Source organism: Chiloscyllium plagiosum, unplaced genomic scaffold (assembly GCF_037043375.1).
Source record: "Chiloscyllium plagiosum isolate Xiang-an unplaced genomic scaffold, Cpla_swu_hap1 HiC_scaffold_12, whole genome shotgun sequence".
Lineage (NCBI taxonomy): Eukaryota > Metazoa > Chordata > Chondrichthyes > Orectolobiformes > Hemiscylliidae > Chiloscyllium > Chiloscyllium plagiosum.
Genome location: NW_028270150.1, coordinates 73,010,091 through 73,033,425, shown reverse-complemented (window position 1 = coordinate 73,033,425; position 23,335 = coordinate 73,010,091). Strand labels below are relative to the sequence as shown.

General features: G+C 40.0%; 1 protein-coding gene across 2 annotated transcripts in view; it reads left to right on the top strand.

Moving 5' to 3' along the window:
* The window catches only part of LOC122555060 (superoxide dismutase [Cu-Zn]-like), a 137,640-nt gene that overhangs the window by 23,919 nt on the left and 90,386 nt on the right, over window positions 1-23,335 (top strand). For both annotated transcript variants that reach the window (XM_087992907.1, XM_087992906.1), the window contains exons 3-4: window positions 5,635-5,704; window positions 6,496-6,613. In XM_087992907.1, the coding sequence (XP_087849033.1) occupies window positions 5,635-5,704; window positions 6,496-6,613 (188 nt within the window). The remainder of the gene's footprint in view (window positions 1-5,634; window positions 5,705-6,495; window positions 6,614-23,335) is intronic.

Sequence of the window (23,335 nt, the reverse complement as noted above, 5' to 3'; positions counted from 1 at the left end):
ATAGTTGAATAATCTTCACCAACAGGACAACAGAATAAATGTCAATAACACTCTCACATCTTAACCTGCAGGCAGTGAGGGCAAACTCAGAATTTCTTTAAGACTTAAATTACCTGTTCATATATTTCAAGCACTTTGATATGTTTTTCCCTCTAAGTATGAGGAATCTCTTTCCATTCTTGCTTGCTATGTATTTATTCAGTTTTTTCACATATTTGCAAGTTCTGCTTTCCCATGTGGAATAAAACATCATGGATGTCATCATCATAAATAAAGTATTCGAATAGAATTTTGCATTATATCCATCTCAACCAGCTGCTTGGCTAACCAGTAACATATGATAGTGAGTGACCCCAAGTGCAATGTTATATTAGTAACTGGGAATTTTGAAGTATATTAATTTTAGCTCAGACATGATCTTCCAAGGCAACAATGAGTAGCATGAAGGGCATTTTACACTGTTGTCTCGCCTTTAGAACAACAAAATCCTAATGTAAAATGAATTTGTGGCATAGGGAGTATGTATTTAAAGGCTATGTCTACTTCATGTTGACATCCAGGTGGATTTACGGCAAAAGTTTGGAACAACTGCAAGGAGAGACACATACCTTTCTTACTCGGTATTAGAGAATGGAGGATCTGAAATGTACAAATACCTATTTAGCAAATTTCCAAAATAATGCTGAGGGTTTATCTACAGTGAAATAATGCTGAGGGTTTATTTACGATGTATCAAAAAAGTGCAGAAAAGTCCAGAGCCAAAGAAATCTGAAGCACGTTATGGATATATAGACTCAAAAGAAAATCAGATAGCTCAAAAAGACAATGTAATTTAGAGGAAGTGAATAATTAGGTACACATGAATGTGGATGGTCTATTCATTAGAATGTAGGAGTATAGACAAGGTAACAAATCCTGAAAGCTGCTTGTCAGTACACTGCAGGCAGGAGGTACAGTGTAAAACTTTACAGTCTTGACAAATCAACAGGGAATCTGCAGAGTATGACAATTTTGTTTTATACTTTAAGATCTTAATAGGACAACAAATTGTTGGTGAATCTATCCCTCCCAACTATATCACCACATGATTGCAAATGGCAGAGGATCCAAGTGGGTCACTTCATGTCACTCTATTCATGTGGTGACAATGTTGTGAAAATGTCAAACAAAGAGTTAGTGTCTCAGGATTCATTATGGAGACAACAATGATGCTTTTAGACAAGAGTGAAAAAAATCCTTCATGCTTTTTTTCTTTGCCCTACACCCCAATGTAGATAAGCACTAGAAAATAAAATAATTATTCACTGATGTAGCCCTTCAGAATTATAACACTTGGTTCTAGTGTTAGTTGCACTGTCCAACTGGAGTTTATCTTTGTAGAACTAGGAAGTGACAGATGTCTGGTGCTGATGCAATGTTTAAGTCAATCATTACTGAATAACACAAACATTGATTGTAGGAGGTTGTCTGATGATACCTCAGCAGAGACTAAGCCATCAGGTTGTGTCATATCTGCTGTGTTTTGTTGTCCACCATATAGGAGTAGAGGCTTTAATTGTTTGATTTTGAGAAATATAGTTCAGATTGGTGCATTGATGAAATCGGGCACAAAATAGTGCAAGCCTATAAAAATTCAGTATTTTTGTCTGCACCACCTTGAGGATCGAGAGCACAGTTACTCATGCAACCATAGCCCCATAGCTTCACATAAAGTAGTCATAACTGGAATCAATTAAATATTATCAGCACATTTCATATATTCACTCCTTCTGTCCTACTCTTTGGAATATAGTGCATACTTGAAGAGGTAATGACATTTTTTTGAATTTCAAAATTATCCTTTAGACAAAAAAAATCACAAACACAGTTTGGTTTTGTACAATAGCATATGAAGAAAACAGTCTAAGTTAGGCTGGAGCACTTTTTTTTTAGAGCAATAAGATGGTACTATTTTCTGGGTCTGCAGATTGTGCAGGAGCAAAGATGGCCTTTAGTAGAGTGATGTGCTCTTTCTGGGAGAAAGTGAAGACTGCAGATCCTGGAGATCAGAGTCAAAAGGTGTGGCACTGGAAGAGCACAGCCAGTCAGGCAGCATCTGAGGAGCAGGAGAGTTGATGTTTTGAGCATAAGCTTATGCGCAAAACGTCAACTCAACTGCTCCTCAGATGCTGCCTGACCGGCTGTGCTTTTCTAGCGCCACACTTTCTGACTCTGATGTGCTTTTCCTGACGGATGTGGGAGATTAGGGAAACTTTCCATGTTACTGATGATTACGTCTGCAGAACGTGTCTTTGGTTGCGAATCCTATCAGATTGCAAGGATCAGTTAGAGCAGCAGTTAGGAGCAATGAGGAATTTACAAGAACTTAGGAATGTGATGGATGGCAGTTTTAGAAAAGGCGAAAGGCTGCAAATGCAATCAGGTACATGGCGTAACTCCAGGAAAGGTAGGAGGCGTAGGCAAGTAGGAGGTTATTTGGGTAGAACAGAGAAATAAGAAAGGGATGATCACCTGATTGGGGTTGTATTATAGACCCTGTAATAGTCAGCAGGAAATTAAGAAAAAACTTGTAAGGAGATCTCAATTATCTGTAAGAATTAAAGGGTGGTTATTGGTAGGGGATTTTAACTTTCCAAATATAGACTGGGACTGCCATGGTGCTAAAGGTTTAGATAGAGAGGAATTTGTTAAATGTGTACGAGAAAATTTTCTGATTCAGTATGTGGATGTACCTATTAGAGAAGGTGCAAAACTTGACCTACTCTTGGGAAGTAAGGCCGGGCATGACTGAGCTGTCAGTGGGGGAGCACTTTGGGGCCAGCGACCGTGGTTCTATTAGTTTTAAAATAGTGATGGAAAAGAATGGGCGAGATCTAAAAGTTGAAGTTCTAAATTGAAGGAAGGCCAATTTTGACAGTACAGTAGCGACTTGACATACGAACGACCCTGTTCACGAACAAATCAGTTTACAAACAGGATTGTACGTAAAATTTTGCTTCAAAGTACGGATGAAATTCAAGGTACGAACAAAGGTATGAACGCAAAAAGCCTGTGTGCGACCACGTGGTTTCATTGTTCTGCTTTGCTACGCGCTTGTTGAACGCAAAAGCTCTCGGGCCCCGCGTGATCTCATTCAGTTAGTCTTTGGCGCGTGCGCTGTGAACAGCTGTCCAAGCATTCTTACGCCATCCGAACAATGGGAAAAGTTGATTCAGTTTGCGAACTTTTCAGTTCGCGAACCGGGTCCCGGAACGGATTAATTTTGTAAGTCGAGGCGCTACTGTATTAGATAAGAACTTTCAAAAGCTGATTGGGGGCAGGTGTTTGCAAGTAAAGGGACAGCTGGAAATTGGGAAGCCTTCAGAAATGAGATAACGAGAGTCCAGAGACAGTATATTCTTGTTCATGTGAAAGGAAAGGCTGGTAGGTGTATGGAATGCTGGATAACTAAAGAAATTGAGGTTTTCGTCAAGGAATAGAAGGAAGCATATGTCAGGTATTGACAGCAGAGATCGAGTGAATTCTTAGAAGAGTATAAAGGCAGTAGGAGTATACTTAAGAGGGAAATCAGGAGGGCAAAAAGGGGACATGAGATAGCTTTGGCAAATAGAATTAAGGAGAATCCAAAGGGTTTTTACAAATACTTTAAGGACAAAAGGATAACTAGGGATAGAATAGGGCCCCTCAAAAATCAGCAAGGCAGCGTGGAGCCGCAGGAGATAAGCAAGATACTACATGAGTATTTTGCATCAGTGTTTACTGTGGAGAAGGACATGGAAGATATAGAATGTGGGGAAATAGATGGTGACATCTTGAAAAATGTCCATATTACAGATGAGGATGTGCTGGATGTCTTGAAATGCATAAAAGTGGATAAATTCCCCACGATCTGATCAGGTGTACCCTAGAACTCAGTGGAAGCTAGGGTTGAGATTGCTGGGCCCCTTGGTGGGATATACACCTTGGTGGTGTATCATCAATAGACACAGGTGAGGTGCCAGAAGACTGGAGGTTAGCTAATGCGGTGCCACTATTTAAGAAAGGTGGTTAGGAAAAGCCAGGGAACTATAGACAGGTGAGCCTGACATCAGCGATGGGCAAGTTGTTGGAAGGAATCCTGAGGGACAGGACATTGGTAACGGCTGTACAGGACATTGGTTAGGCCATTTTTGAAATATTGCATGCAATTCTGGTCTCCTTCCTATCGGAACGATGTTGTGAAACTTGAATGAGTTCAGAAAAGACTTACAAGGATATTGCCATGGTTGGAGGATTTGAGCTACAGGGAGAGGCTGAATTGTCTGGGGCTGTTTTCCCTGGAGTGTCGGAGGCTGAGAGGTGACCTTATAGAGATTTATCAAATCATGAGGGGCATGCATATGGTAAATAGACAAGTTGTTTTCCCTGGATCGAGGAGTCCAGAACTACAGGACATAGTTTAGGTGAGAGGGGAAAAATTTAAAAGATACCTAAGGGGCAACTTTTTCACGCAGAGGTTGGTGCATGTATGGAATGAGCTGCCAGAGGAAGTTTTGGAGGCTGGTACAATTACAACGTTCAAGAGTCATCTGGATGGCTATATGAATAGGAAGGGTTTAGTGGGGTATGGGCCAAGTGCTGGCAAATGAGAGTGGATTAGATTAGGACATCTGGTCGGCATGGACGACTTGGACCTAAAGGGTCTGTTTCTGATTTGCATATCTCTATGACTCTCTGACATTGGAGTTTGACTCTACCCAGCAAAGACATCTCTTTCTTGTACAAGACTATATTTACATGCATTTGAGCCATCAGGATGGTCCAATAACTGAACGGATCCCTATTTAACTTCAGCAGGAAAACCATGCCTCAGAACCATACTATCCCCTCTTCCTTTATTAAGGCAAAGTCCATACAATTTCTAGTTAGAGTTTTATTTCAACCAACCACACACTACAAAACTCAGCTGTTTCCCAGATGACTGTCCTTCATGTATATTTGCACAATTATCTTTAATCAACCTATTCAGACACCTCTGTGACATGTCGTACTTTAACCACAAGAGTCCTTTGTACATTTGCGTACAATTAACTAATTAGTTTACAACACCTCTTTGCCTTTTTATGTTTAATTCTTAGGTATTTAGGTTCCGATTCAGAATTAGGAACCAACACTTTATATTCCAACATGAAGGACTGTAATATACTTAATAGTGTCAATTTGAAAATGTCTTATGAAGGAATTTTTACTCACAAAGGGTTGTAGTCTTTAGTCTTTATGCTCTGGTACTGAAAGGAAAAAGTGATCCTTCAATTAGGAAAGAGCTTTTCCTCAGGTCGTGAGCTCAAAATCTTTTGTGCCTTCTAAAGTGTAAACTCTGAAATCCTTGCACCTTCATAGGGCAAACAATTGGAAGAAGTAAGATGGTATATATATATATATATATATATATATGCTCAGTTTATATTTGAGATTCTTCATAGCAAGGTTGGTTGAATGTAATACTTTAATGCAAAATTTATATGATTAAAGTTACACTTTGTTTGGAAAACACTTACTTTTGTAGTACCTTTTGCTGATTTCCCTTTCATCCTATCCTTCCCCATTTCAAAAAGCTGGTTTTGCAAAGGTACTGAGTATAATTATTTGTTTTAGATTGGATTAGTGCAGGACCTCATTACAATCCAGACAATGAAATACACGGTGCACCAGAAGAGAACAACAGGTAAGTTCTGTTTCAGTTTTATATGAAACTAAAAAAAAAATGCAGTTTTTTAAAAAAGATATGCTGAATTTGGATGCTTTCAATTCTGAGATGCATAAATTCATAGTATTTTGTAAAATTTTGGAGCTATTTCTTTCTCTTCCAATGAAATATTCATTTCTGGATATAGAAAAGGGAATGTTGATCTGGAATGTCAGGTTTCTGCTCATTTTACATTGCCTTGTGATTTTTTGGGATGCTTCTCTGTGTCTGCAAAAGGAGCAAGCCAGCATCTTTTCATAATGAGGCAGATCTAAATGCTTCAGGCCTATCTCTGTCATTCATCTTCATGAAATCACCTAACAAGCTTCAACTTGTCATTATGCATAATTGCTGTTCTGTTGGAGGGCCTGAAAATGACAGGTAACAAAGATTGAAGAGCCCAAGGTAGGTTTATTTTCAATGACTTGGGTCTGTTCACCTTTCCCTGTGTGCAGCAATGTTTGTATGTAATCCATATCGAAGATATAAATTTAAGAATATTACTAAATGAAACAAGAGGAAAGGTAAGGAGTTTGTTTTACCTCGACTGTTGTTTGGACATTGCAATATCCCAGAAAAAAACTATGATGGAAATGTCACTTATTAAGGAAATAGGTTACATATGCATAAAAGTGTTCGATATAGAACCACAGATCCTTTACCCATTCATTCTTTCTGATAGTGTCTATGTTGCCAATGGGCTGAATGGACTTCCTCTGTTATTTCAAATTCTATGATTCTTTAAAACAAAATACTTTTCATCCAAATAGACATGCAGGTGACCTGGGCAATGTGGAAGTGAATGAAGACGGTTTGGCCAAGCTGGAAATGGAGGTGCAACATTTCCATCTAACAGGAATTCATTCTATTCTTGGACGCTCTCTTGTGGTGGGTACCAAAATAGCCGTCCAGCTATAGCAACAATGCCAAAATATTAGATCAGACTTGTGTATTATCAGGTTTAACTTTTCCTCTCCTGGTGAATGGACTTAACAGTAATCTCTTTTCAACTCATAGAGATGTACAGCAAGGAAACAGATTCTTTGGTCTAACTCATCCATGTCAACCAGATATCCTAAATAAATCTAGTCCCTTCTGCTAGCATTTGGCCCATATTCCCTCTAAAACATTCCTATTCAGATGCCGATCCAGATGTCTTTTAAGTGTTGCAATTGTACCTGCCTCCACTACTTCCTCTGGAAATTTATTCCATACACACCACCCTCTGCGAGAAAAAGTTGCTTCTTTGGTCCCTTTTAAATTTTCCCCTCTCACCTTAAACTTATGCCCTCTAGTTTTGAAATCCCCACCCTGAGGAAAAGACCTTGTCTTTACCCTATCCATGTCCCTCATGATTTTATTAACCTCTATAAGGTCACCCCTCAGCCTCCGACGCTTCAGGGAAAATAGCTCAAGTCTATTCAGCTACTCCCTACAGCTCAAACCCTCCAAAGCTGACAACATCATTGTAAATCTTATCCAAAATCTTTCACGTTTCACAACATCCTTCTTCGAGCAGGGAGACCAGAATTCCAATGTTCTAACGATTTGGATGTGAACATAGGAGGTACGGTTAGTAAGTTTGCAGATGACACCAAAATTGGAGGTGTAGTGGACAGCGAAGAAGGTTACCTCAGAGTACAATGATGGGCCAGTGGACCAAGGAATGGCAGATGGAGTTTAATTTAGATAAATGTGACGTGCAAATAAGGGCAGGAATTATAGACTTAATGGTAACATCCTGGGTACTGTTGCTGAACAAAGAGACTTTGGAGTGCAAGTTCATAGTTCCTTGAAAGTGGAGTTGCAGGTAGATGGGATAGTGAGGGCCTTGGATAAGGTAAATAAACAAGGTATTTTCCGCGTTCAGGGGAGTCCAAAACTAGAGGGCATAGGTTTAAGTTCAGAAGGGAAAGATTAAAAAGAGACCTAAGGGGCAACATTTTCACGCAGAGGGTGGTCCATGTATGGAATGATCTGCCGGAGGAAGTGTTGGAGGAGAGTACAATTACAACATTTAAAAGGCATCTGGATGGGTACATAAATAGGAAGCGTTTAGAGGGACACGGGCCAAATGCTGGCAAATGAGACTAGATTTATTTAGGATATCTGGTCGCAGGACGAGTTAGTCCAAAAGGTCCATTTCTGTGCTGCACATCTCTATGACTCTAAGCTCCTTAAAACTGCTACAACCTTCTTTTCTGTAAGATTCAGGCCTGATTGTCTGTACAGCCCTTACAGAATCTTATATATATTTTTGAAAGCAATTACATCTCTGATTCTTATCTCCAGAGTGTAAAAGTGCAATTAATGCAACGATAGGACCAACCTCTCATTCCAACCTTTGTTATACCATGAACCAAGGTAAGTTTCTTATCAACAAAAAGGAACCCCAAAATTTTCCCTTCACACTTAAATATTAGATGGCTGCTGAGAGATTGTGGTGGACCAATAAGGACAAGTTAGCATTCTTTAAAGTACAGGGAAAAGCTATACCTTTTTGCCTAGGTGTTCAGTGAGGATTGGGATACAGTCATAACATTATACAGCATTGAAACAGAACCTTCAACCCAACTTGTCCGTGCCGACCAGATATCCTTAACTAATCTAGTCCCATTTGCCAGCATTTGGCTCAGAACCCTCTAAATCCATCTCGACATCTTTTTAAATGTTGTAATGTAACCTTTCTCCACCACTTCCTCTGGCAGCTTGTTACATACATGCACAACCCTCTGTGTGAAAATGTTGCTCCTTAGGTCCTTTTTAAATTTTTCCCCTCTCACCATAACCTTTTACCCTTTAGTTTTGGACTCCCATTCCAGAGGGGAAATAAAACTTGGCTATTCACCCTATCCATGACCCTCATGATTTTATAAACCTGAATAAGGTCACCCCACAGCCTCCGATGCTCCAGGGAAAAAGTGCTGCAGCCTATTCAGCCGCTCCCCATAGCTCAAACTCTCCAGTCCCAGCAACATCCTTGTTAATCTTTTCTGGGCCCTCTCAAGTTTAACAACATCCTTCGTATTACAAGGGTGACCAGAATTATACACTACAGTATTCTAAATGTGGCCTCATCAATGTCCTGTGCAAACACAACATTACATCCTAACTGCTGTACTTAGTGTTCTGACGAATGACAGCAAGTGTACCAAATGCCGCCTTTACTACATTTTATGAGTAAATATCATAAAATGACACTGAATGTAATGGTTACACGCTTGCATGTTTTATTTTTCATAGATTCACCAGAATGAAGATGACCTCGGAAAAGGTGATAATGAAGAAAGCCTGACAACAGGAAATAGTGGAGAGGGTTTAGCATGGGGAGTGATAGGAATTTGTCAGAGTGATATTTTAGAGGAAGTCTTTGAAGAAAAGTCTAGCCAATAAAGTTGTTAGTTCACATTACAAAATTATATTTATCTATGATTGTTTGCCATATGTTCCTTGTTTGTGGACATGCAAATATGTTTTCCAGCTGAAAGAAACATGGTTTTGCATGAGCAAAGGTATTTTCTTTCAGCTTTAATTCCAAAATGAATTATTTTAGGGACCAACCATTCTTAAGAAATGTTCCTTTCTAATTTTTGTGAAACAATGCTCTGTACCAGAAAACTTGATTTGAATCAAATGTCAATTGTACTCCAATGTCTGCAGTTCTATTTTGCATCACACTTAGGTTTTGAGTATAAAGAAGTAGCTGCAGCACAGAATGATAACGCTTTGCAACATTTTATTTCATTGAGCTACATTTCAAGAAGTCTGAGAATGAAACTAAAACTAGAATGCTTTTGTGGAAGATTAAATGTATTAATATCTTTAGCAGTCTATACCAATGGTAAAAGTGTTTTTCAATATGTATTTTATGATTTCTATAAAGTTATGTACAGCCATTTTCCCCCAAAATGTCACTTCTTCTCTGAAATTTAGTTAGTGACAAAAATAAAACTTCTTCTCCTTTTTATTGAAGTTGTTTTACAGATGCAAATTGTTAAGATAATATGACTGGGAGATGTGTGGGTCTCATTGTAACAAGGTTTTGATGAGTTTGGCATCAGTTGGAGGTGAGGAGGAAAGACCATTTAAATATTAGAAACAAGCACTGCATCTTGTCCTTGAGAAGCTGACTCAACATTTCATTGTTTTCCTGAAATTCTGGAGTGGCTCGTACGGAAACCCATTGAACATTTTGGATTGATGTGCAAGGTTAATTGGAGCTGATCATAGAACATTGATCGAGTGGAATTTCTTTCTTTTCAGGAAATCCAACAGCTCCACAGTAGAAGCTGCACCATGTGAATTTCTCGATTGCCCCTTAACTATGTGAAATCCAGTGTGTCTCATTGATACTACTACTTTGGAATTAGCCCAAAATGGATATTCTGAAGATGACCTGGCAGCTCTGAGCTCAGATGGCTCACTGTTTATTGTAGCATAAGACTCCCAAGGACAGTTGAATGATACATAGTCAAAGGATTATGAATTTTGTCAGCCAGACTTGTTTATGTAATTTCCTGGACCTGAGGAACCTCTTAGATAAGACGACATACCTAATATAGGGAATCTTTAGTGAAACAAAGTTGAGAAGAGAAAAGTCCTTACTCAGTGTCTTATAAGATCTGAAAGCTTACATAGTCAAAATGAGAACTCATGGATTGACATAATCCCCCTTTGATGTCAACTCAGTCTCTTTTCTTACTTATGGGCATATCCTCTTCAAACTTGGTAATCATCGTATCCTCAATGGGGAAATTGCTACAATAGTATTTCTACTGTGGGTGAGCGTGAAAAATGTCAGGTTTATCCAGAGTCATTCAATTTGTGAAAGTGAATTACAAATCTGGAACTCCTTAAGGCAAAATAAAAGCTAATTGTTTGTATTTTTCTCATGTATTTTTATCTATCTTAACTTGGGAGTATAATAACTAATAGCATGTACATGATAGAAGTCTTTATGCAATTCCTGACATTTGTATGTGTATACAGGTGAAAAGGTGGATGTAAGAAATGGCCTCCCTCACATGGAGCAGAAATTTTGTTGGAATTTATAGAGGAAATAGATTCCATTCAAAAATCCTTAAATTTGTATTATATTTCTAAATTTTACGGTCTAGATTTTCAGTCCTGCAATTTTCTCTGTTACGTCAAATCACAATCTGGTTAGAAAGATAAGAACATCGCCACTAGCTTCTTCAACTACAAAGTCTCACTTATTCAGTTTTGAACTCTTCCTTCTAAAGCTACTGTCATGTCCTTTTACGTGTTCTAACCTATACGTTTTTTTAAAAAAATATTCTTTTAATATCCTTTCACCTCAATTAAATACAGAAAAAATAATTCATTCAGTTAAATGTACAAAGTAAAATCTTTTCCTGTGCCTATTGGCGAGGTAACTAACCAAGATTATGCATTTGTCACAAGGATACACATTTTAAATCCCTAATTTTTGACAGAAACCAATGTTTCTTCCATGTATTTTCAACTTGACCATATGATGTTTCACTGTTTTTATCTTTTATGCTACATTAAACAAAAAATATAACTTAATACATTTGCTTACGAGAAAGCAATCACAGAACATTTAGTCTCTTTAGACAATTTAGCTTATTCAACAATGGACCTTGGCCATCTCACCCTCTTTGGCATAGCTCCAGCAGTTACTGATAAGTTTATAATTACAGAGCCTTTGTTGTGGACTTTGCAATATTTTGTGAACCCATAAAGTACATATTTTCAAGCCCACTTGCTTACAATAATGAATAATATTTTATGAGAATGGAAAGCAAAAATTTAAAATGATCGATTACATCAGTTCTTTGATAGTGTAGGTAATTAGATTGTGGATCTAACAAGGATGCTTGAGTTTAGTTTCTCATTTGGGTATAAAGAAGACAAACTTTCAGCTATTTAGTACCTTACACAACCTCAGGAGTTTTTATAGCACCTTACAAGCAACACAGTTCCTTTCTGGACAGTCGTCACAATTGCAGTGAAAGAATATTATCTTATGAATCTCCAAACCATGTATTTTTCTTCAGTTTTACTTGAAAGAAAATAACCATCTTTATAATTTTGCAGTATTTTACAATTCTTATAATTCTGCTCTGCTGCTCTTACACGTTCTGTTGAGTCTGACTCTACAGCTAGAGAACAAGGAGCCTTAATACAAGGAGCATTAATAGCATTCATAAACTTGCAACTGCTGTGAAAGAGACAGGAGGGGAAGATACATTCTGTATAAGTCTTAGCTGTTCAAGATCAGAATTTCATACCACATCCTCACTTGCAAAGTGGGCATCAAAAACTTCTGTTTCAGAAAATAGTATCAAAAATATGACACCTGTTGCAACAGAGCTGGACTCCGGTCTTTGGATTATCAGTAGCTGTCAAGGTCAGTCTTGTGAATTTCTGTCACAAGGTCATTCCAACTGTAACAGGTAACATCAGCAAGACAACTCAGTTTATTGAAGCTATGTACTCTCAGGAGAATTACTTCACTTTCTTCACCATGAAGCAAGGACAGCAGGTTTGAAGAACCAGGATTTTGCAAGGATTCCAAACCTTCCAAGAATGCCCACTGTATCCTAGCAGTAACTGTGGTGCTCCGTCCAGTGCCACTGCCGTTCTTGTAGGGTTAGGTCTCAGCACTCATTGCACTTGTTGAAAACAGACTGCAAATATCAAACTGATTTCTATCGTCTTCTTCATGGTTTAAGTCCACTTTGAATTCCTAGTGAGGTTGCCAGAACTGGCCTCAGACATTTCACCACAATGGGCTTTCCTGTCATGTTCACAAAGCTAACCATGATGTATCCTCTACTGTATATGACAGTAATATAAAATATTACATTCTAATCTATCATCATAAATTATCAATTTGATTATATAGGAACTATCATAGAGGATTTATTGCAGACAATTTAGCTTATTTAATATGATCATGGCATGTGAATTTCCTTGGAACAGAGGATCCTTGATTATCCGAACAAGATGGGCGGGCACTATTTTGTTCGGATAATTGATGATTCGGTTAATTGATTCAATGCCACTCCTCTGGGGCTCGGAGTTTTCTGAAGTTTCCTTTTTCCTTGCTCTGCCTGCCTTGCTCCCTCTCTCTGTCTCAGGGTTTGTTTCTGAGTAGTCACACACTTGTGTGTAAGAGGCCTGCAGCTTTGCTGAAGCCTCCCATTGCACCCCCCCACCATCAGTTCAATGGGAATGCCACAGCGAGCACTTGCTAAGTCTATTCCCCCCATTCAGAAGACTAGGCACCAGCACACCATGTGCAAGCCCCCACCCCCCCCTCTGCAGCCCACAACCCCGTTCGCACCCTCCCACTCACTGTCTGCCCTGCCCCGACACCCATCTGGCCCCGCCCTAACCTCATCCAACCCGTCTGCCCTCCCAACTCCATCCAAACCCGTCCCCGCCCCCAACTCTAAACAAACCTGGCCCCCACCATCCGCTCCCCAACTCCATTCAGATCTGCCCCTTCCACCTTCTGCCTCCCACCAGGGCAGCCAGACTGGAAACCAACAGTAAAATTGCTGCTGTCTTTTGGGGGTGAGGGGGGGTCCTGAGTCTCAAAATAGTGCGCGCGCGCGCACACACACACACACACCTTTTTACTGCAACATTTTGACAAGTTCTACCTTTGCCCTGTACAATGTTGATGAGATTATCTGGGGAAGAGGGGATGCGGTTTAGGGTACACCCCTGTGTAGAACTCCAGGGAAAGTGTGAGGAGAGGGTGGGTGGTCAGTCATTTGGAGACAGTGCCTGGGCTCTCATCGATGACCAGGACTATTCTCGGCAACATTTCAGTTAGCGGGTTCATTTTTAATTATTGTAAATAAAAGACGCTATCAGTGTCGGAAACTCCTGTTTGATGTAATGTTTCTATCGGGACCTCAAGATCTTCTTTGGATAATCCGAAATTCGGATAATTGATCTTCAGACAATCGCGGTTCCTTTGTATACCATTCACTATTCATGACTGTTCGTTACATTGACCTGCACAAAGATCCTATAATAATTAGAATTGAACTCCTCTGCACTCTTCCATTGTGAAGAGGCTTGTTGGCAGGAAACCTAGTGCACCTAGTAGTTTAAAGTACACATGCACTAATTTTATTCTATGTCCTGTTTGCAGCAACACTAGGTTGTGAACTCTCCCCCGCAAACTCCTTCCTTTCCTGTCTTATCCACTGCATTTAATCGAGTTTTTGATTATTTGGTATCTCTTGTGTAAATCAGTTGAGCATTCGTATAAATTATGTAGAATGCCAGTTTCTGAGTAGTTGCCTCCAAAATAAAAAACTGATGTTTCACCTTCACTTCCCTTCACCAGCGAATGTCACTTCCGCTGTTCCCACAAGGCCATTTAGAAATTCTAGACCTGAAATTGAAAGTGATGGATAGTTAGCAGTATTGGTAAACAGAGTCAAAATAGTGGCTGATGAAAACAGATGTACTTTGTCATCTATAGTATGTAGGAAAATATTGCATTGGGAAAGGAACAAGAGTATAAGAAATGTAAAAAAGCACTGCTCTAAATCCACCAGTCACCATGACCTGATTCACAACTTGCCTCCATAATATCCAGAGAAAACTTCTCACCTTCCTCCTATTTTGTGCTTTTTCCCAGGTACTATTGTATCAGCTTGACCTACAAAAAAATGTTTGTAATTGATTGCATAGTGAGATGTCTTGAGAATGTACACGTCATGGTCTAATAAATAGAGTTGTGAAACAGTAATGAGGAGAAATATTTTGTGGTTAATTAAAATTCAGTATCTTAAAAGCTATAATGTTGATAAAGATTTTGATAAAAGTGTTGCTAATTGAATGATGCTGTCTCAAAACTGCAATTTAAAACTAACAGACTAATTAATATTAGCTCATTCAGTAGTTTGGGGAACTGGCTTTAATGCAATTTCTGCTGCTGGATTCCTCTGGTGAGTCATTCAATATCATGACAGTATATTGGTTTTCTATTTACATATGAACTTACAAAATGGGAGCAGAAGCCTTTTGACTCCTCAAGCCAGCTCTGTGATTCAATAAGGCCATGACTGATCTGTGTGTGTTTTTGTATTCCACATTCTGTCTACTGCCACACCTTTGATTTCTTTGCCTACAATAATCAAGGGAATTTTGAAAAATTAACACAAATATATTTACGAACTCATAAACAACCTCTTTTTAGGACAAAGTCCATCAGTTTATTTGGTACTGTCTCCCTCATGATTGTAATTTCACTGAATTCCTCTCTCCCTTCCAACTCCTTATTTACAGTTATTGCTGGAACCCTTTTTGTTTACTCTATAGTGAAGACAAAAGCAAAATATTTGTTCATTTTATCCATGATTTTCTTAGACTATTAACTCACATTCTCACTATCTGTAGAGGACCAACACCCACTTTAGTTACCCTTTTCCTTTTTAAATATGTTAATAATGCTTGCCAGCTATTTTTTCACCAGCTTCCTCTTGAACTCTTAATTTCTTCCTCCTGATTGAGCCTCATTCTCTCCTGGCCTTTATATTCTGACCAATCATCTGTCCTGCCACCCACCTTTTGTGCAACTACATGCTTTCTCCTTAACTTTGACACTTTCTCTAACCTTTTTAGTTAACCACAGCCGATGGGTCCTCTCTTTAGAAGTTTCTAATTGTTTATAATATTTTGGGGGTCCCTCAGTGACATTGATTCTGATCTCTCTGAGGTCTAATTAGATAGTATACAGCCATCACTCTTGTGCAGTGGTGGTGTCCCTATCTCTGAGCCAAGAGGCCTGGGTTCATGTTCCGCCTGCTCTAAAGGTGTGTGATAATACTTCTGGGCAGGTTGATTAGAAAATATCTATAGCAATCAAAATATACTTCCACTTTAAGCAGTGGTGGGTTTCACTAATTGGCAGGAGAACTTGCATGAGGTGAGCTGCCAATTAACAGGACATTTGACCTAATAATTTAGCACAAGGCCGAATATGTTAATAGCATCCATATGAACAGAAGCAGGGTTTATGCATAATGGCAATTTAAAGACAATAAGCTAACATAAAATAATTTCTCTTCGCATACTTAATGGTTTATGTACACCTTTTAGTGTAGCAGTTTATTCCAACTCAACCTACAGTTGGTGTAACATCACTCTTAAAAAAAACTTGAAACTAAGATGAGATCAAATACCCAAAGCCAAAAGTTTCAACAATACAGAGAAATGTGGCCTAACTAAAGTCTTATACAGCTGCAACATGACTTGCCAACTTTTATACTTAATGCCCCGACTTGAAGCTTGATGTTTCTTACACATCTATTCCACTGAGCAATTATCTCTAGAAATGGTATCAAATGACAGTACACATCTATGCATTTAGAATATATTTAGAAACTAGGAGTATTGTGTGCAATTCTGATCCCACATTATAGGAAGGATACGCAGGTTTTAGAGAGGGTACGAAAGAGCTTTACCAGGTTGTGTATGGGTGGCATGGTGGCTCAGTTGTTAGCATTCACTGTTACAATTTATTTACATTTCAATAATAATGCAACTTTACCTTAAGTAACATTTACAATCAGAGAGCCTTCTCACTTGCACCCTCGACTGACAACTTGGACATTGTGGAGCTTGTGATGACACAGTAAACTTCCAGTATATAATTTTTGCTAGTTTATTGAGAGTGTTGCTTCATAAGGTGCTGGTTAAAACACAGTTTGTTGTATGTGAGAAACATGGATAAGGTGGATAGAGTCTTTTTTTCCCCAGGCTGGAATTGTCAAATACTGGGGCACATAGATTCAAGGCAAGAGGGGAAAATTTCAAGGGAGATGTATGAGGCACCGTTTTCACACAGAGGGTGGTAGGTACCTGGAACATGCTGCCGGTTGACTTTATAAAAGCAGATATTTTAGCAAAGTTGAACAGGCATTTAGACAGACACGTGAGCAGGCAGGAAATAGAGGGATGCCGACTCTGTGCAGGCAAGCAGGATGGTTTAGCATGGTTGGCATAAACTTAGTGGGCTGAAAGGCCTGTTCTTGTGCTGTTTTGATCTATGTTCCATATGTTTTAAGTCATGGTCAATCATTTTAATTGACCACTGTGACTTGTTTGCCATTATTGCTGAAAAAGAAATAGGCCGTGCAGTTTGAACAAAAACAGAAGTTGCTGCAAAAGCTCAGCAGGTCAGGCAGCATCTGTGCAGAAAAAGTAGAGTTAACGTTTCAGGCCTAGTGACCTTTCCTTCGAACTTGTAGAGTTGTTGACTATAATAAACACCACTTTAAGCAAGAAGAAAAATCCCACGACCTGAATCAACATGGAGTAAACAGCAGGAAGGCTGCCCACCCAGAAGCTGAAGGGCATCACGTCCATTCGACCAAGTGTGGGGGGCAGAGTGCGCAGGCGCGGCGTTGCTGGTCATTGACAAGGATAGAGATGGAAATAAAAGCTGTTTGTGTCCTGAAAGATCAGCACGATGTTTATCCTTATGTCCATGATTTATCCGACCCTATCAGCGGCGTCAATGGAGTCGTCGTTTTTGAATCACAGGTGAGTTTCTCACTGGGGTTCTTTGCCCAACCGGCGGAACCTTCCAGAACATCGCCCCCACTTTAATACCATGGCGGCAGGGGTTGGCTTGCGCCGTGTGTACGGTTAAACCCAGACACGAGATTAGTTTAAATAATGTGAATTTAGTGCCCTCGTTTCCGGATTGAGATGAATGAGTTTTAACAAAAAAAAAAGGCAGGAACGCTTGGAAATGGACGCACCGGGTTTCATTTTGACATGGACAAGGCGATTCGGGCAAATGAGAGTCATCCTCCAGTTTCTGCTCCTGGTTAACTGTACTGCGATTTGGGAAGCAAAATGCAGCAACCTTTTATTAGCTTTTATTCTTATTTGGTGTAAAGCTCATGCCATGTTAGTGGTGAGGAATGGATAATCTAGGGCCGCCGGTAAATCCTCTCTGATCCAGATTTTTAACTTCCTTTATGTTTCGGAAGCTCACCCGTTCCCGTTAAACGGGAGATCCAAACCAGTTTGTTTCAATTGGCGGATGTTGGCGTCAGACTTTCACACCATAGAGGTATTTATTACTGTGCAGTAGAGTTGAACTTTGCAAAACCCAAATCCCCTGAGAAAATTAAGATCAGGTAAAGAGTTAAGAACATCCTATTGCACTTTTTACAATATATGCAATTTTTGAGAGCTGTTGTGGTGCAGTGGTAGTGTTCTACTTCTGAGTGCTGGGCTCAAGTCCCACCTGCTCCAGAGGAGTGTAATAATGTCTCTGAACAGGTGGATTGGAAAATATCTACAATCTAATGTTATCTCCTTTATTGGTGCCAGTACTTGGTTCAAGGACTTGTGACTCATTTTATAAAATCATGAGGGGTATAGATAGGATTAATGGTAGGTATCTCTTCTCTAGGGTGGGAAATTTCAAGACTACTGGGCATAATTTTAAGGTGGGAGAAGAGAGATTTCTAGAAGACATAGGAGCAAATTTTTTATACAGAGGGTGGTGTGCTTGTGGAATGAACTCTGAGGAATTGGTGGATGCTGACAGTTACAACATTTGAATGACAAATAAGCACAATTGGGAAAGGATTGGAGGGATATCATAGAATCCCTACAGTGTGGGAGCAGGCAATTGAGTCTACAGCAACCCTCCGAAGACCATCCCAACCAGATCCATCCCCCTACAACCCTATGGTTAATCCACCCAACCTGCACATCCTGGACACTATGGGCAACTTAGCATGGCCAATCCACATAGCCTACACACCTTTGGACTGAGGAAAGCAGAGCAAACGTACACAGACACAGGGAGAATGTTTATGTGGAGTTGTACAGTCACGCAAGCTTGGAATTGAATCTGGCACTGGAAGGCAGCAGTGCTAACCACTGAGTCACCATGCTGTTCTATTAGTTGGTTTCTGGCAGGTCGGACTAGTGTAGTTTGGGATTATGTTGGGCATGGACTGGTTGAACTGAAGGAATGTTTCCATGCTGTATGACATCTGTAACAACAAAACCTCTAAATTATGGAGAGATTTGCGTCAAATGTCATTTTTAGGAAATTACAAATGTAAGTGATCAAGCAGCATAGTTGATTCTCTTAAATATCTTTTAAAATGGCCTAGCAAGGTAATCAATTCTATCAAGGTTGGAAAGGAATGAAACTGGAAAGAGTGCTGAGCATCAACCAAGCCATGAAAATGAAAAACGATAAGCCAGCCTAGGCAAACCTGCAAAGTTCTGTCAACCAATGTCTGGAGACATGACAAAATTGGAAGGGCTAATCTGCAGACTTGTTGAACAGTAGCCAGACATTGTAAAATTTGATTTGGTGAGTATGACTGTGCCACAGACATTACCATCACTATCCTTGGATATGTCCTATCCCATCAGAAACACAGACCCCACTGAGGTGGTGACACAGTGGTATACTTTTGGAATAGGTTGCCTTGAGAGTCTTTACTACTGTCTCTACGCTCCAGGAGGCCAGATGATATTAGGTCAAATGTGCAAGCAAGATTACTACAAATGGTTTGAACAGCTGATGAATCAGTGCGATTTTATATTGATCACCATTTGGAAGAAGCATTAGAGTAGCAAGGGCAGACAATGCACAACTGGTGAGATCCTATAGAGCATATCTGCTCTACTGGGTCTGCAGCAGCTGATCAGAGTCAGAGGGAAAGACCTGCTTGTCTTTGTTGCTGGTCTATCCATCACAGATATATGACATTATTGGTCATTGTGATGACTGGACAGTCCTTCTGGAGGTGAAGTCTAATACTCACATTGGTCCTGCTACAGACATGCTGGACAATATTTTTCAATGTGGAGAAAGTAAGGACTGCAGATGTTGGAGGTCAGAGTCGAAAAGTGAGGTGCTGGAATAGCACAGCAGGTCAGGCAGCATCCAAGGAACAGGAGAATTGACATTTTGGGCATAAGCCCTTCATCAGGTAGGGCTAATGAAGGGCTTATACCCAAACGTCAATTCTCCTGCTCCTTGGATGCTGCCTGACCTGCTGTGCTTTTTCAGCGCCATACTTTTTCTACAATATCTTCAAACAAATTTAGCAATTCCAAGACAGGCATCTATGAAGCATCGTGGGCCATCAGCTGCAAGAGCATTGTATTTTGCTACAATCTGTAACACTATGACCTAGCATTTCTCCAATCTACCATTATTATCAAGCCAGTGGACCGATCCTGGTTCTGTGAATGGTGTAGGGAAGCACACCAGGCACACCTACTATTGAGTTGCCATAGAAGACTACGTTGTGCTAAATTCCAGCAGTAGCAAAGTGTAGACAGAACTCGGTCACCCCACAACTAAAAAATCAGATCTTGGCTATGCACTCCTGACATATACAGTCATGAATGTTAGTTAATAATTAAACAAATAGCTGAAGCAGGAAGCTCAACAAATACTTCCATCCTCAGTAAAGTGGAACCCAGCACACAGTGTAAAAGACAAGGCGACAGCATTTGCAGCCATCTTCAGTCAGCATCACAAGTGTCACTGTTTAGCCAATTTGTTTCACTTCATGTGATATAAAGAATTGTGGATGGTCCTTGACATGAATGCCATATTGGACTGAGTGCAGCTTCAAAGAGTCAGATCAAAACTGGTGTCACTGGCAGTGAGGGGGACAATCCTCTCAGTCCCCAAAGTTCCTCGCTGGTGACCTAGGCCTTATCATTTTCAGTTATTTCATTATTGACCTTTCTTCCACCATAGGGTTAGAAGTGGGGGATGTTTACTCCTGATTGCATCATTTGTGACTTTTCACACTGAAACAGCCTATGTCCATGTGTACCAAGACCTGGACTATGCCCTTACTTGGGTTGATAAGTGATTAGTAGCATTTACACTATACAAGTGCTAGGCACTGACAATCTTTAGCAAAAGAAAGTTTAACCATCTCATCATTTATATTCAATGGGATGCCCATCATTAAATCCTCCACTACCAACATCTTGGGGTTATCAAGGTAACTGGAACCTGAACTGGACCAGCCATATATATACTGAATAAATAATATCACAAGAAAGTACTGAGTACCTAATCCACAATAACCTGTTCACTGTCTCTCAGTCTGTCTTCTGCAAGAACCATTTCACTCCTGACCTCATTACAGCCTTGGTTAAAATATGGACAGAAGAGCTGAATTCTAGAGGTAAAGTGAGACTGTCTGTCCTTGACATCAATGCCATCTTTGACTGAGTGTGGCTTCATCAACGAGCCCTGTCAAAGCTGGAGTCAGTGGGAAGGACAGTTGAGGGGTGAGATTTTCTGTGTGGTTGAAGTCATACCTCAAGATGGAGGATGATTGTGGTTGTTTGAGGTCAGTTGTCACAGCAAGAGTTCCTCAGGGTATTTTCCTTTTGAAATCAAGCTCCTCAGCGATGTTATGATACACCTATGGATTAATTGGAATATGGTCTTTTGGGATACTACCAGTGCGTCATGAGCCAAGTTCTTCAGTGCTAGGCCCAACTGTCTTCAGCTGTTTCATCAAAGAGCTCTTGCCCATGAAGGTCAGAGCTGGAGATGTTTACTGAAGTTTGCAAAATTCATTATTTGCAACTCCTCGAAGCAGTCTGTGCCTAAATGCAGCAAGACCTGTACAATATCCAGGCTTTGGCTGAATGGTGGCAAGTGATATTCAAGCCACACAATTGCTCTGCCATAACTGTCTCTAACAAAGAATCTAACCATAGTCCCTTGACATTCAATGTCATTACCATTACTGAGTATCTCGTTATCAATTGCAATCCCCAAGATGTTGATCAGAAAGTGAACTGCACTATTCATTGTGGCCACAAAAACAGGTCAGAGTTGAGGAATCCTGCTTTCTGTCTCCTCAAAACAACGGCAAGGCTGAATTCAGGAGAATGATGTAATATTCAGTTGCCTGGATGAGTGCAACTCCAATTTGCAAGAAGCTTGACATCATGCAGGACAAAGCTGCCCACTTGATTGGTACCACATTCATTCCTTCCACCACCGACACTCCGTAGCAGCAGTGTGTACAATCTACAGGAAATTCTGCAAAAATTCACCAAGGCTTCTTGACACCTTCCTTCCCATCACCAGTTCCATCTAGAAGGACAAGACTGGCAGATACTTGGGAGTGCAAGTTCCCCTCCCAGCTGCGTACTATCCTAATTTGGCAATCATTGCTGTACCTTCAATTTTTTTTTGGGGTCAAAATCCTTGAATTCCCTCCCTAATGGCATTGTGGGTCCACCTTTAGCATGTGGACAACAGTGGTTCAAAGTACGTCACTTTCTCATAGGGATGGGCAGTAGATGCTGGCCCTGCCAGTGATGCCCTCATCCCATGAGTAAATTTAAATTTAAGAAAAAGGACACCACTTGCCAGTTCCCCTCCAAGCCACACCTGATCCTGACTTGTACTGTTTTGTGTTCTTTCCCTGCTGCTGGGTCAAAATTCTGAAATGTTATTCCCAAGAGAATCACAGAAGTCTGACGATGTAGTGGGAGGCCAATTGGTAGCATAAGTGTACTTTTATCCTGTGGATTGCAGTAGTTCCTTATGGGCAAGTAGGGATGGGCAATAAATGTTGGCCTTGCCTATAATGTCTGATCCAGTGAACAAATTTTTAAAAAAGAGCTGTTAAGTATATCGAGATTGACTGACTGTGATCCCTCGGGTCTTTTTGCATAAAGGAGAGATGACCTAACTTGTGGCCATGTTAAGGTGGCAATCTGCACAAGATGAAATGACCATTGTAGGATGGAGTGATTATGGGTTCCCAAACAAATTGTGGAGTTATACTCTGCAGCTCTCTTTCTGCCTCTGCACCCCCCCACCCCCAATCTATCCTCACGTGCTGCAACCAATATCATTTTAAGTACAGTACTGATGAAGCATATGGGGCAACTAGCAGCTCACTATTTCCTAACCTAATGGGAAAGTAAAGTTGATAATTCAGTTTGGGAATTCCTGGACCTGTAATGATGTGTTATCCCAGATCACATAATATCTGTAAATATTTGTTATGTAAATAGGTATGTGTTATGTAAATTTAGCACTCCCACCAGTGGATCCATTGGAAATTTTTTTGCGATTTTGTGACGAAGCTGTTGTCGTATATAACCAGTAAGAAAAAGAAAAATTGTTAATCTTTAACGTGAAGCTGTATAATTCCACTTCACACAAGCATTGTTTGCAAAACTAAACTTATGAAGAACTTTAATACCCATTTAGGGGCCCGTTTTAAAACTTGTCAGTCATCAATTGCCAAGCACCACAATTCATAGGTAGTTCCTGTAGCCACCAATGAATTGTAAACTATAAAATTAGAGATTTTAAAAATCATTCTGCGCTACCTGTTGTGTGGCTCTGATTCTGCATGCTGTTGGCCTCCTGCCTGTGGCATGTTCCAGTTGCCTGCCTGGGAATTACCTAAGGACCACTGTCAATACTAATTTCGAAACTAGGTAGAAGTTTACAAAATTTATGAGAGGCATGGATAGAATGGATTATGGAGTTTTTTTCTGCAGGGTAGGAAAAGTTATTTACTAAGGGGTATAGGTTTAAGGTAAAAAGGG